Raw genomic sequence first — 14,185 nt, forward strand, 5'->3', positions numbered from 1 at the left:
GGTGAACGGGTACAGCTCTCCTTCCGCTTGTGTCGCAGCAGCGTTATGGGAGTAACAGGGCTGGTTAAAAAACACACCGGTAAAATACAGCAGCGCCGACTGAAAAGCGCGCGCCTCAGCGTGATACGCGCGCCTCAGTGCGGCGCGTGCGTCAGAATTCAGAAGCCTCTGCACTCCGCGGACGCCTCTGCGCTCCGCTCCCGCCCCGCGCGCTCCTTGTCTCCCCTTCCTATCTACTCCGACACCTCTGGCCAGGGCGGCTTCAAGGAGGAGCACTTCGTCCCCGTTGCGCCGGTGGATGGAGCAAATCGTTTCTGTGCAAAGCAATCGGACTTAATACTGTACGTTTTGTGTATGAGGGGCGGGTGCGTTGTTACGTGTGGGAGCCTTCAGACTGCCATCGGCCCCGCAGCGCAATCAGCAGGAGAAGATGTCTCCAGCTCACACGGAGGCTGTGAGCTTTTCAAAGCAAAATTCCGCTTTTACGGTTTCCTTAGAAACCGTAAATGGAGTGTAAATTCACTCCATGCGCTGTTCTCTCCGTCACGCAACAAACCGGCTTTTCCAAACCCGTTGGTGACGGTGGACTTTTTTACGCTGCTTTTAACGATTGCTTTTAACTTGAAAGCTTCATCATATTGTAGCGGCGATCTGGTGCAAGTTGGGTCTAATGGCACCAAAGGATTCTGGGATGCGGCCGGGCATGCGTGTTTCATTTTGTTGAACCATGACTGAAGTGTCTAAGACCTGAAGTCAAGTCCATGCTGTTTGGCTGCTTAGAGGTGTGTTGAATATAAATGCCTTGTGCTTGGTGTTAGATAAAGAATTCAAACTATTCACTGAGTTCGAAAGTACGTACATGGCAGCTGCTAATTAATTCCATAAATTAGCCGCGTCACTGAATCAGCCGCAGGGCTGTAAGCGCAGGAAAAAAGTAGCGGCTTGTAGTCCGGAAATTACGGTACTTATAAAACTATTGTGAATTCTGTTTTGTTTTGTTTTTTAATCTTTTAGGCTTGTGACAATTTGGTCTACAAGATAGTTTGTTTCTTAAATTACATCAAAAACACTTTAAAACAAACTTTCTTAAATTGCAGCGACTGCAGAAATGACACAGTTAATCATTTTATACGCTTCAACATAAACTATATTTCAATAAAGAAATCGATGTGTCTTGGAACAGTTATGTAAACGCATTTGTTGATGTAAAGTAATTTAGTGCGAAATCCCACAGGTGTAGCTTTAAAACCAGCTGAAATACACGCTCTTTGGTTTTGGAGCTCTCTGTACATGGATTCCAACCAGTGAGAATGACGCTGAACAGCCAGAAGGTCATGCGGGCTTAACTGACCTCATACAAAGTGATGGCCCCGTTGGTCTCGTTGGGAGTTTTCCACTGCATGAAGATCTTCTCCTCATACGGCGTGTTCTGCAAGGACTCCATGGGCACAGAGCCTGGCACTGCAGAGAGCACAACAAAGATGCATGGAATAGATTTAGACATTATATGGTCTTCATTTAAACAGCAAAGAAAGTTTAAGACTTTCATAGCCATCCTTCAATCACCATTGGCTCCCTGTCGTTACAAGAATTCTCCCTCTGTGCCCACTGATGCGATTTTGGAAACACTCCCACCTACCTTAAGGAAATCCTCACACCACAAACTACCCTGAGGTCCCCATCAATACCCATCTTCTTTTACTCCCTAGAATGAGATCATCACTATGGATGATTGTGCTGTCTGCTACGCTGCTCCTGGCTGTGGAACTCTTTGGCTGAAAACTTTTTTCACAAAGTCACAGTTTTTTCACTCAAAACACTAACTTTTTTAGTTTTAACTGAACTTCTATCCTTGTTTTGGTTGTTTTTTGCTTGAATTTTAGCAGTACTTGATAAATTATTATGTTATAACATAAATGGTAGGCTCCCTTTGAAGAAGCCCAGCAGACTGATCGTAAAGGATGCAAACAGTAAGGAAAAACATGATTTATATGTTTAATACTGCAAGACTGCAGCAGTTTGTTGCTCATGAGGTCTTCCTTAAAAGATTAAGGGAAAAAAAGAACTGATGTACAGAAGACTGCTGGCTTTATGCAGCTTATTCTTTGATCTGCAATACACAAACCTGAAAAAAGAGAAGCATTCCATGTAAGAATGTGATAAGGATATTTTTTGTTAGCGGTTATGCCGTTGCTGTGTTGATCAAATGCTCAAGTGTGTAAAGAAAAAGTGTGTTTTGGTCTTAATGCATTTGAGTGATGAGTGTTCAAAACGTCTGCTGAGTTCTTCATCAGCTTTTTGATGAAACGTGGCGCGATAAATTTCCAAAAAGCTCCAAATCAAAACTCCGCTGTAATTTGTAAAATTAAAACGGCATCTTTCCAAGACGAGGGGAGAGAGATGAGCTGTAAATAATGTCACGCAGGGATCAATCTGGAGGCAGCTCTGCAGACGGTGAATAATGGAACAACTGCTGAGGCAAACAGACATCAGCCACGGTGAATTGTTCGGACTCTAAACAGAATCTTTGACTCACCACTGGGAAAACAAAAATCAAACTCAGTCGGTTGGAAAGCCTGAAACAAAAACAACAATGGTACTAAGGAAAGTCACCTTATAAATCCATCTTATATGAGACATGAGTATATCTTTTAACGTATGCACTTCCTCATCTCCAGTTTTGGGAGGATTTGGTGAATTTTTCTACTTATAGAAGTAACATTTTACATGCTTTTTAGGTCCTTCACGTGTATTTTGTCAAGAGATTCAAAGTGTTCGAAGTTTGTCATATGCAACATGGCAGCAAAGTTCTTGGTACAATTACATTTTTACTAAATGTCGCAGACGTTTATAAACAAATAGACAAATATAAAAGTAATGGATATAGTAAGTAAAAGAAACCAAAAATAGAGTATAAAAAAAAACAAAGAAATGCTACAGAGAATAAAAGCAGAAAGGTATTAAAATTGTTTTTTTAAGTGTCTTAAGTGCATTCTGTGCAAAAAGAAACATGACTGTGGAAGACTTGATAAACAGAAGCACACTGTAGTGTAACAAAGGAATTGTTTTTTTGTTTTGTTTTTTACTCTTTATGGTATAACTTATATTTTTGCAATATCTTTTCTATGATGGGTTGACTGAATAATGCCAAGGGCCAATACAGATTCTTTTGAAACATCTCCCATGATGCTAAACTGTGATAAGTTAATTTCACTTATAGGAGCAGCTTTGAGTAAATCCTGAAACCTAGATTATCCAACTATGATGCACAGCAAAGACTAAAAGAGATAGATGGTCATTTAAACCACTTCATCCTCCTGATAAACAGGAGAACTGTGAGATCAGAGGCAGTTAACTCAGATGACCTCGGAGCACTGATGACCCAGAGGGAGTATCAGTATTGCAATTTGCCCAAAACCATGGCCACAGGTGCATTTCCACTCAGACTACTTTCTGCCTGACCTTTTGTATTTTTTTTTCAGACAGAGAGCCCAGAAAGAGTCTGTTTCCACTAAGAGTATAGTTTAGTTAAGACCCGAGAGGAATAGTTCTCAGCAGCTTTGTCCATACCTTCAGTTTGTGTTCTTTTTATGTTATAGGGATGTGTCAACCAGAAATAGATTGCACCATAGATCCACCTTAAATGGACCGTATCCCTGCTACTTTCCACATTATTAAACAATGGAGACTTCAACAAATGTGGTTTACATCGAAGTGAAACACGTCTCTTTCATAGAAATTTGGACTAGTCAAAGTAAATCTAGAAAGATCCTTTGCCATTAAAAACCTTCTATGACCAAATTGTGTGCATCTGTTTGAAAGTGACAAGCAACTGGTAGGATGTTTGTGGCATGGAGACCAATAAAACAAAAATACTCATTTATAATTAGTTAAATATTACATTGATTTTCATGTATTTCTGTCACAGCATTGTCAATGGAGTCCTAAAATAGTCCAACTTGGAAAAAAAAATGTGTCCCATTGACAAAAAGCAGGTATAAAACATTCCCCACATGTTTGACTCATTGTAGTAACATATTCATTTGAACAGAGCAAACAGTGTGAATATCTGTGTTTTTTTAGGAACAGGAAAACTTTTGTCATATCTTTCCAGAGGTGTGCAAAGTGTCAGACACTTGTCTTTGAGGGAACTGTAAAACGTGTACACAATCCACACAAAAATGTGGAGAAGTCCTGCAGACAGCACAAAATGTGAGACACAGGCTTAGTGGCAGGTGTGAATTGTTGAAAATGTGTATAGAGAGACAAGCAGAGCTATGAGAAGGAAAGGCTGTAAGGTGTTGAAATGCACTAGTGTGTGTGTGTTGGGGGAGCTACAGGAATATAAGCATTAGCTATGCTCCACATAGCATAGTTATTTAGTTTTACACAAGTGGATTTTCTTCTTTTATAGCTTAGATTTGATTTAATTTACCAAATTTTGTCTTTTGCCAAATAATCGAGTAGTACTTGCGGAGATATCTCCCCCAACATTCTGATCTCTGACATCAATCTTCTATCAGCTGCACACTGATGATGAAAGGAGTCAAGTTTATTTTTGCAGTTTCTCTAACCGTAAGAAATTGTGGATGAAATTGTCAGCCAAATGTCTGCAATGTAACTCAAAATCCGACTTTAGCAGAAAGCTTTTACTGCTCCCTCAGATGGATTCGGATCAACTGGAAAAGGCTTTTAAAAGAAGTTTAGACGGTTGTGGGTTCAGTCTAAACTGAATCCAACAATGAAGATGGATTTGCCACATTATTTCCTTTAACACTTCAGTGTGGGGAGCCATCTTCTGCCTTTCTTCACAGCATCAAATAGCTGCAGGGCTGCTGCTATTATAGGATGTTTCAAAAACCTTCGTCCAGAGCTTTCAGGCAATAAAACGGCTTCCTCAAAGTCCAAACATGACAGAGCAAAGAACTTTTTTACTGATTGAGACATCAAGTCATAAAAACAATTTCTATATATACACAAATTTGACAGCGAAATTACCTTTCAACATACAACTTCTACCTTTCTATATGATTTCAAAGTAGGCTTTTAAGGAATTGAATTTCATGTCTGGTATTCATTAAGACATTGCTTGGTTCTTTATACTGTCCTAACACATGTCTTAAAGGTTAAATGGAGGCTGCATTGGCCGTTAGAGAGGGTGTTTGTCTACATGAGCCCATAATGAACTGGCAATCTCCCCTCATCCAAAGCAATGTTTAAACCAGCCCCAAAACACTAATCAGGGCGAGGTGGGTATTGAAGATGTTTGCTTGGATGTTTTCAAAACTTTCTTTTTTGGATAATTTTTGGTTTTTGTTGTTTGGTTTGGTCCTGCACTTAGATTAACTGTTCCCATGACTCCAAGGCTTTTATCTAATTTGGCGGTGACTGATGCTGATAATTCAGGGAAGCTATTTACAACGTTGGTTCCAAAATGTTTGGGAGTCTTTGTGGGGCTTTCTAATTCCGAGGCACCAGGTGCAAGGTTGTATCCCTGGAAATATTACCAGATTAAGGGGAAATGACAAACTTGTTTTAATATTTGGAGTTTCTCATAAGATTTTAGTAGGAACATGGACCCAAATGGGAATAGGCTGGATGGCTCAGTTGGTTGGCACATGGAAAACTAGGGTTTATTTCCCAGGGGTTGCGATGAGCTTCGTCCAGCGTAGGTCCTTGAGCAAGACTGCCTAACTATTTAGCAATGAGGTGGCTCAACTCTGGAACCTCCAATGCTGGTCCGCACCCCAGATAAAACACAGGGTGTGTCAGAAAGGGCATCTGGTGTAGGAATCTCCTCCAAACCCCCTGTGCGAATCAGTGGAATGTGGTGGAAACCCCTTAAGGGATATGCTGAAAGGTAATATGAGAACTGGAAATAAAATAAACAAAATAAAATAATTCAGTCACATTTTTTGTTTTTCTTTTGGCAATACAGATACCACCCTTTTGGAGCCACAATGGGTGATTAGTGATTGGTCCAAATCAGTCTGAGTCATCATTTCAATGGCAACAGCTCTCGCCATTCAGCAGTGAGCTTGTTAGAAATTTTTTTGTAAAAGCAAACAAATAAAACTTGATAGACAGGAGCCATGAATGTGACGTGACAGTCTGAGTGAGTGCCATGCCCTTTGAATGTGACATGCAGGAAACTAATCAGTGTGGAATAACAACAGAGTGAGAATATAATTAATAAAATTGCTGCCCTTTGTATAATCTGCCACTTGTTCATCTCTACTTATTTACAACAGCTGGCAGACAGAAACTCCAACAGTGTTCATAACTTCCTAAACTCACCAAAGATTTTGGCTATTTTAAGAAATTACCTCATAAACATTAGTTTTGATTTATTTGAACTTCAAACTCTTTTGCAAGGAAGTTGTGAATGCCATATAAACTTGTTGCAACAACGTAGGAAGACTTAAACACAGTTAGGCTATGAAGTAGAGTTTAAAAAAATGATTTTTTATTTATTTATTTATTTTTTTTATATTTTAGACAAACACTGACCCTCATTAATGCTGTCTGAGCTCTGTAAAATACCCTAGTTTAGACCAAAAGGAATGAAGTCGCAATGAAGAAGAGTCTGATTAGTAATTCCAAGGTGTTGATTATGCGCCTAGACTATGGAGTGGATCAAATTATCCTAACAAAGAAACGCAATTAGACAATGCCATTTTATTCAACACCTTATCGCTCACCTCCGTGCGCGCATACGCACTCCTGTCTTTAATAATGCGCATTGTCTACCTTGATATCTGTGAATATCTGCTGCTTTTGTGAGTGGCTAAGAGTGTACGAGCCTCCGATGGCTGGAGTGCATGCTGTGACATCTGTCTGCTCTCAAAGCGTGTGCACGAGCCACATTTTGTATCTGCCTTGGTGTGTTTGTGCACCGTCGGGAATGAGACAGAAGAAAACAGGCTTCATTGAAAAGATAACAGCAGCTGTAACACATTAATCATAACTTGATTAACTTCCATCACGCTGCACAATGAAAGGCCCTTTTTATTATGCTGGCAGCTCTCTTTATATGTGTGTTTTTGTGAGGGGGTTTGTGATCGCCTCGCTTTTTGTTTTTCAGTTTTCCTCTCTCTCTGAACCCTCTCTCGTCTTTTCAGCCCTGTTCAAGCCTTTTTTATTGGTATTAAAAAAATTTCTGGCCTCTTTTCATCACAGCACGACACAGTTTAACAGCTGTTTCATAATAATTATTTTCTATTTTTCAATCTTTGTAGCAGTTTTCAAACAAGTAGAATTTAAAACAGTTATTTATCACTGTTTGTGGTACAAAAATTGACATTACATGGAGGATTAGAATGCTTTTTTCCACTCACAAGTGTGGGGACTTGGAGGCAGAAAACAAACTGCCTTCAATGTGTTGTTTGTTGACAGCTTGGTGTTCAGTTTTTCAGACTCAGTTCTCATGACTAACTCTGACAAGTCACAAGAAAACACTGAAAAGAGAAATATAGGTTCAGGGAAATGTCAGTCCTGCACAGTTGAGAGCCAAAGCCCATCACGCTCCCTTAAACTGACTTCTTTGTTCTTTTAAAAGTTGCCATTCATTTTCCTCTATTTATCTTTTTCATACATGAAAGAAAAAGTACATGTTAGTAAAAGTCTGTTGATATGAACACCCTATTGTCTACACATTTTTTTTTTTTTACAAACACTGATAGAATTGGACTTTTTCCCATAAAAAGACAGACATCTGTGGACAGAAAGATCCATGAAGCAACTTGGAGATACTTTTGGGGATGCATGGAAGGATGAATCAACAGATGACCCTTCAACTGCAATGTTCAGGGGTCACAACAGCATACCACGACCCTCCATCTAATTAAAGTATCTATGCTACTTAAAGGCAATGTTGAAGTTCTTAAAGCAAATAACAAATACAAAATACAGGTTACATTTAAAACAGACTCCTGTAAATGTTCTTTGAACTAGAATGGAATTTCCAGTGTGCATGTAAAAAGGGGTTAATTAAGGCTGTGTGGTTGGGAGGTAGGAGGATTTGCAGCAGGTGTACTTTTGTCAGAGGTCTTTCAAATCACACATAGTGCTTGTCACATGCTGGACAAAAACAAAGAAGCTGCAATTTGCACATATATTTGCTTCTCCTTTAAATTAAATTATTTTTGTTTATGTCAAGTAGAATGAAGGGCAATTTATTTTGCGTGGAGAAAAAAACTGATTGAATTTCCGAAGAAAGAAGTTTTTATTATACATCTTTTTAAGACATTGATCTTTATCATAATTTGCATTTCATCTTTATAAGGATGACGAAAAACAGGGATTTGGGAGGGTGTATATGGATTATTCTGCATAGATATTAATAGTTATGAATGGATTACATGACAGATTGGTATGGTTTTTAGAAAAAAAAACATTTAGGCTTTAGGTAAAACAAGGTTCAGATTAGACTGGGAAAATTCATATAAAAAATGATAACATGCCAGAAACTTTAGCAGTTGGGAAAAAAAGAGAGAAACAAAAATATAAAAAAAATCATTAAAAAAAAGGAGCTTAAAATGTTTAAAGCCTATAAACAGGAAGCACATCTCTCAAAACTCATTTTGGTAAACAACCAATCCCCCCAAAAGAGAAACTCAGCAAGAACTGAATGATATTAATCTCAAAGACAATCATGTGGTCTGAAAATAACAGGATTATAGCATATCAGTGATTGTCAGTGCCCTCACAGTCAGCAGATCCCCTCATACATTCATGTGTGTGAAGGGACAAACATGATTTGAAATTTCTGTATTTAATATTTACCGGTACGTTTTTATATCTTTATCCAGAGATTATATCAAGGCTGCTGAATGGAAAAAAAAAACAATGGGTGCCATTATAGAAAGGACACATACAGTTTAAATACACAGGGCTTTACGCAGTGTACTTCACTGTGCCATAATCAGTGTATCAAAAGGCACATAGTTTTAAATAAATGTAAGAAAATCACTGCATTTCATCAGTACTTTTCTTTTTTTTATTGTTCCTTCTGCTGTTTTTAGAACCTAGGGTGGGGGTTGGGTGGGAGGATGTTTTTGTGATTCTTTTTGCCTTTTCTGGTTTATTTCTTAGTTATATTCTACTTTCTACCTGTTATTTGTTTGTGTATAATTACATTTCTTTTGGTCCATATCTATAAATATGAGCCCAACAATACTGTAATGGAATACTGTGAATGAAAAACTGGCAAATAAAGTTTGGAAGAAAAAAAAAGAAATGTATGAAAATACAAAGATATGTACTGTAATATCAACTGTAGCCTGTTAAGTATCTAAATCTTCATTTTTAACTAAAAGTATTAAAATTAAGTTTTTTTTTAAAGAAAAAAACATAAAAAAAATAATCAAAAAAATATTTGCAATTGTTTGCCAATAAAGATGCAGCTGAGGTCCATGTTTGCTCTGCCTGGACTCTTGTCACTCTTGCCCCCCCCCCCCCCCCCCCTTGACTATGTGTTATTGATGTCCCTGTGTGAAAGAAACCAAAGCGGGTGTACCAAGGGAGAAACCTTACAGTGAAAACGTGGCGACACCAAGCAACGCCTCGCCCTCATTTTGTGCATTTTAAGGCAAAGTGAGATAAATAAGGCTAATTTTTGTTTCTGTGTTTTCTATTGCCTTTCTGTGCACTTCTTGACAACAGCCTTTTCTGTTGCATGCTGCTTTATACTACACATCTGTTTAACACTTAGTTGAAGCGGAGAGTCCTGCAGATGTTTTAAGATATTTTGGAAATGTTTTTTAATTGCTGGTAAGTATCCTGCTGCTCATGTGAATGTTCCAAAGCAGTGCTGCTTTGGAACTGGACTTCAGTACGGATCGAGATTTAAAGCGACAGCCATCCTGCTTAAGGACACTGTTTTGTTTACGTGAACTTTTAACATGTCAGACAATTATTGTGTCACAGCATAAAGCGGAAACCAGTTCCCACAGTAAACATGAGGACTCTTTAGCCTTTTAGCAGCATGGGGGTCGAATTAGAATTCATGACAATAATGGATGTGTCAAATTAAAAACGCTGGTTTGCCAGACAGAGAAATAGCCACAGCGTCAGCAATTTAATGCAGCTGCTTGTGCGTGTCTGCACGTCTGTCTGCTTATAATAACATGTAAATCTGGACACTGAAACAATTTCCAAGGACTTGATTAAAAACTGAAAGCCTCTCGTCCGTCTAATATAAACAAGCGAAGATGAGTCCGTGTGAGCCAGAGAAAAGTCATTTCATTTCTTAATTGCGAATTCCTCATTTTGCCCCTAAACATAGGTTAAAGATAATTTCTGTGTAATCAGCAAGACTACAAAAGGGCTAAAAAAAACCTGCTTCATCTGCAGGAGCCCAGGCTCTATAAAAACCATTACCATACAAACAACAATTAGCCTCAGTGTGAACTATTGCTGTTCTGGTCCCTAATTACTGAATTACAACCAGGAGATTAACGATTGTTAAACAAAAAACGATTAACAACAAAACAATTAAGGTCTTTTTTTTTTTTTTCCCTTCTGTTCACCCCCAAAGCCTTTTCTGCTCCCCAGTTGTGTGAGCTTTTTTAAATGCTTGAACCCTGTTTGTGTGTGTGTAGTGAGAGGAGGCTGGAATTTTAGGGTGAGCTGTGATGTTCCCCAGAAGCTAAATTCAAAGGATATTAGTTATATGATGAGCAGCAGAACAGCGAACCCCGAGGACAGAGGAAGAGATATGAGAGATCTGGCATTGCCGCAATGGTGCTTTTATTCTGCTTATCTGACGCCGCTCTAATTGAACTATTCCACTTTATCACAGACACGCTGCTGAGAAAAATGCAAGGCATCAGTGAATTATAAGATGTGGAGGGGGGAATACACTCAATGTAGGGAGACATAGAGCCGCCTGCACCAGAACAAGGAACTTAAAGATGCGTTTTCTTTGAAATACTCTGATCAAATGGAGTTCCTGCATTTTTTGGGCACTACACAACTTTCTCCTTTTCCTGCAGCGGGAGTTTAGAGTTGAAAGCTTATCTAACTCAATTTTTTTGTACTTGTAGTTGAAACTCCCTCCATTCCTAGGGTGAATCTCAACATGTGAGTAATGCTAATGGGAAAATGGAGAGGGAAAGATAACTGGAATAGCTACAAAGCCCTTCAAAATAAGTGCTGTGAAAGATCACACATCCAATTGCCATTTACTGTAGGAGTTTGCCATGTCTACAAACACAGACAGAGGTGTATGCATTTTTTTATTTATTTTTTTAGAAAAATATAGTTTCAATTGTTAGGAATGAATATGCAATATATATGTATGCAAAAAAAATAGGGCATTTAAGATTTTTTATTTTCTAGTTTGTTTCATATCTATATGCTTTTTTTCTGAAAATGAATTCCTCAAAGTTCCAGTTTCTACCCCTACCTCCTTATGGGTCGGAAAAGGGACTAAGGGGAAATTGGAAATAATCCAAAATGTCTTATTTACCCTTGGCTTAAACTTTATGCAGTAAAAACGCCCATGTCACTATGACCAGAAATGCAGCAGTGTTTGTGATTACTCTACTATACCTTTAAAGACCCACTCTCATCATCTTCTGAACTATTTTAAAAGCATTCCCAGTGGTCATTTAAATTTAATTGTGGCGTTTTGTTTTTCCAAAATTAAAAAATTAGTTTTCTAGGACATACTTTCTGCAGAGTGGCAGGAGTTTATTAGAAATAGTCCTCTGTGGGTGGAGCAACCCCACCCTCCCTTCCCCTCCCCGTTGCGGAGAGCTTAGATGGAACAGGGAGCTTATGGCCCACCCAGTGTATTTTCTATGTCACAAATAAGCTTTTTTTCAAAAGGCATTTTTTCATCTGCTCCTGATTAACAGCAATTAGAATAAAGAAATGGTCGTGATTTTGAGCATAATTTTCTTCCCTCCATCATCAGAAAAATTCCACAAGAACATGTTAAAAATACTGAAACTATAATATTCGAGTGGGTCTTTAAGAAACATAAACACTGTCTTTTAATGTAAATAAAGGATCAGTAACATATGAAATATTTTATTAACTCTCTTGAGCTATCAAAATATTATTAAAGTTTCAATTTCTTAAAACAAGTTTGGTTTAAGTTCCACATTGATTTATAACTTGTGCAAGAATCAAACCCTTTACTTGGAACAAATACACACGTTAAAAGGTGGAAATTGCTGCAGGCAATTTCATTTGATGACGGTCATTTTCATTCAGTCTCCATGTATGATGTTTGCTTGTGAACTGCAGTTCCAAAATCACCTGTCCTTTACACAGCACGGGTTAGATGTTGGAATCTCTTTTCTTGCCCCTTCTGACAGAGAAGTCTGAGTTTTCTGAGCAGGCGGGTTATCAGCACTGCCGTTTATCCCAAACAAGCTCCCACTGGCCGCACTTTTTTACAAACCATTTTTTGAAAACAAACGGCTTTCTTTGGGGAGAATCTGACCAGAGACTGAAATCTCATGATCAATATCTCATTTTAAAGTTTGACTCTCAGTGTTTTAAACATCTTTTTGTAAACTTTGCTTCTACTCACCGTCCTCCTCCGTCTGTTTGACGATCTCCTCGCTCTCCTTGCTGCCCTCTGGGTTGGCGAGGACGAGCCGCAGTCTAACGGTGACAAAGGGCCTTAGCCCCCTCAGCGTGTAGTGTGAGGATGTCTGGATCAACTCTTCAGCTGCAAACTCTTGCTGGTTGAACACATACTGGTACTGCACCTGGAGAGAAAAACAGTCAAATGTTCTCTATTCTAAATCATTTGAAAAAAAAAAATTTCAGAGCTGCACAATTTCAGCTTTGTAAAAATAATCAGAATTGATGGTTTTCTCAAGTTTTACCAAGTATCTGGTGTCCAAACATTTAAGGATTGTGTCATTGATTTGTCAAGAAGATCACATATTCTTTTATCTTTGTTCATTTTTCTTTTTTTACTATTAATGTATTAATATCTGAAATGGGTTCGATATATTTGTAATGTTGTATTTTATTACTACATTATCTTTAATGCTTGAAATCAACCAATAAATCAAATCAATCAAATAAATGACAACTTAATATTAAAACAATGATCTAAAATAATAAATGAAATACATGGTGCTTGTAGGTGACATGCTGAAGACAAATATGCTCACCGTCAGATTGTAGCTGTGGCAGCGTGTCACAGCGTACCCAAAAGTCTCCCACTGGATGGTCAGCTGACGAGCTCTGACATCCACCACATTGACATTTTGGGGGCCATGGACTGGATCTAAATGGAGGAAGCAGACAGAAATCTTAGTTGTGAAGCAAAGCAGTGGGGGGGCAGTTACTGATCCACTGAATCCATGGAATCACAGCCTTCTTTAATCTGGAAATGCTCTTTAAGAAGTGGCTAAACTTTGATCCATGGAGGATTTGGGCCAAAACATCTGAACTATAAGTCTCAGCTTTGTCCGTCTGATCTGCCCAGTTACCCCTCGATTTCCCAAGAGTCCTCTAAATGCAGCAGCAGCTGGTCTACTTGGACTTCACTTCTGGAGCATCAGAATTTAAAACAGAATTAAAAACAGGTATGGAACAATCATCAACAAAAATCGGCAAAAACGCAACCTCTTATACCTTCAAAGATAAATAGATTTTTTTTAAGCCTTTAAACCATTCAGAGAATGTATGAACACATAATGAGGGGGTAAAAAAGGAACACTGGTTTCGTTATGCATTCATAAGTTAGTTCCACTCTGGACACAATTGAAAGCAGGAAAATATATAGCTTTTGCAATAAATAGATTAAAAAAAAAATTATGTAAATGAAACAATGCCTTGCTAATCTGCTAATAGCCAGAAAATTGTGAATATATTTTTTACTATGCTTTGGAATTTGAGAAAAATAAACTGAATACTTATAATGTTCTTTAAAGCATAACTTGAGTTTGTTTTTAATGAAATAAGCAGCATAAAAAGAGAAACAAAAAGTCAGATATAACCTAGGTTATGTAAATAGGAACACAAAGGGACAGAAAGATTTAAAGATTATAGCCTGTCTGAGAAGACAGCCTAAAAAATATCTCTGTCATGTTAGAACTACTTTCTTCTTTCTCTCAATTAAAAAAAAAAAATGCTTCAAATGACTGGCTCAAACAGAAAAGTGAAATTATAGCCTGATCCTTGATTTGAACTGAAGTTTTTCAAAATAAAGTTC

At 38.1% G+C, this 14,185-nt stretch overlaps 1 protein-coding gene across 8 annotated transcripts in view; it reads right to left on the reverse strand.

Moving 5' to 3' along the window:
- LOC101158188 (receptor-type tyrosine-protein phosphatase T) overlaps positions 1-14,185 on the reverse strand; it is a 313,387-nt gene that overhangs the window by 175,210 nt on the left and 123,992 nt on the right. For all 8 annotated transcript variants that reach the window (XM_020703319.2, XM_020703318.2, XM_020703317.2 and 5 more), the window contains exons 9-11: positions 13,140-13,255; positions 12,545-12,725; positions 1,352-1,461 (exon numbers count right to left, since the gene is read on the reverse strand). In XM_020703319.2, the coding sequence (XP_020558978.1) occupies positions 1,352-1,461; positions 12,545-12,725; positions 13,140-13,255 (407 nt within the window). The remainder of the gene's footprint in view (positions 1-1,351; positions 1,462-12,544; positions 12,726-13,139; positions 13,256-14,185) is intronic.

This window comes from Oryzias latipes, chromosome 5, assembly GCF_002234675.1.
Source record: "Oryzias latipes chromosome 5, ASM223467v1".
Taxonomy (NCBI): domain Eukaryota; kingdom Metazoa; phylum Chordata; class Actinopteri; order Beloniformes; family Adrianichthyidae; genus Oryzias; species Oryzias latipes.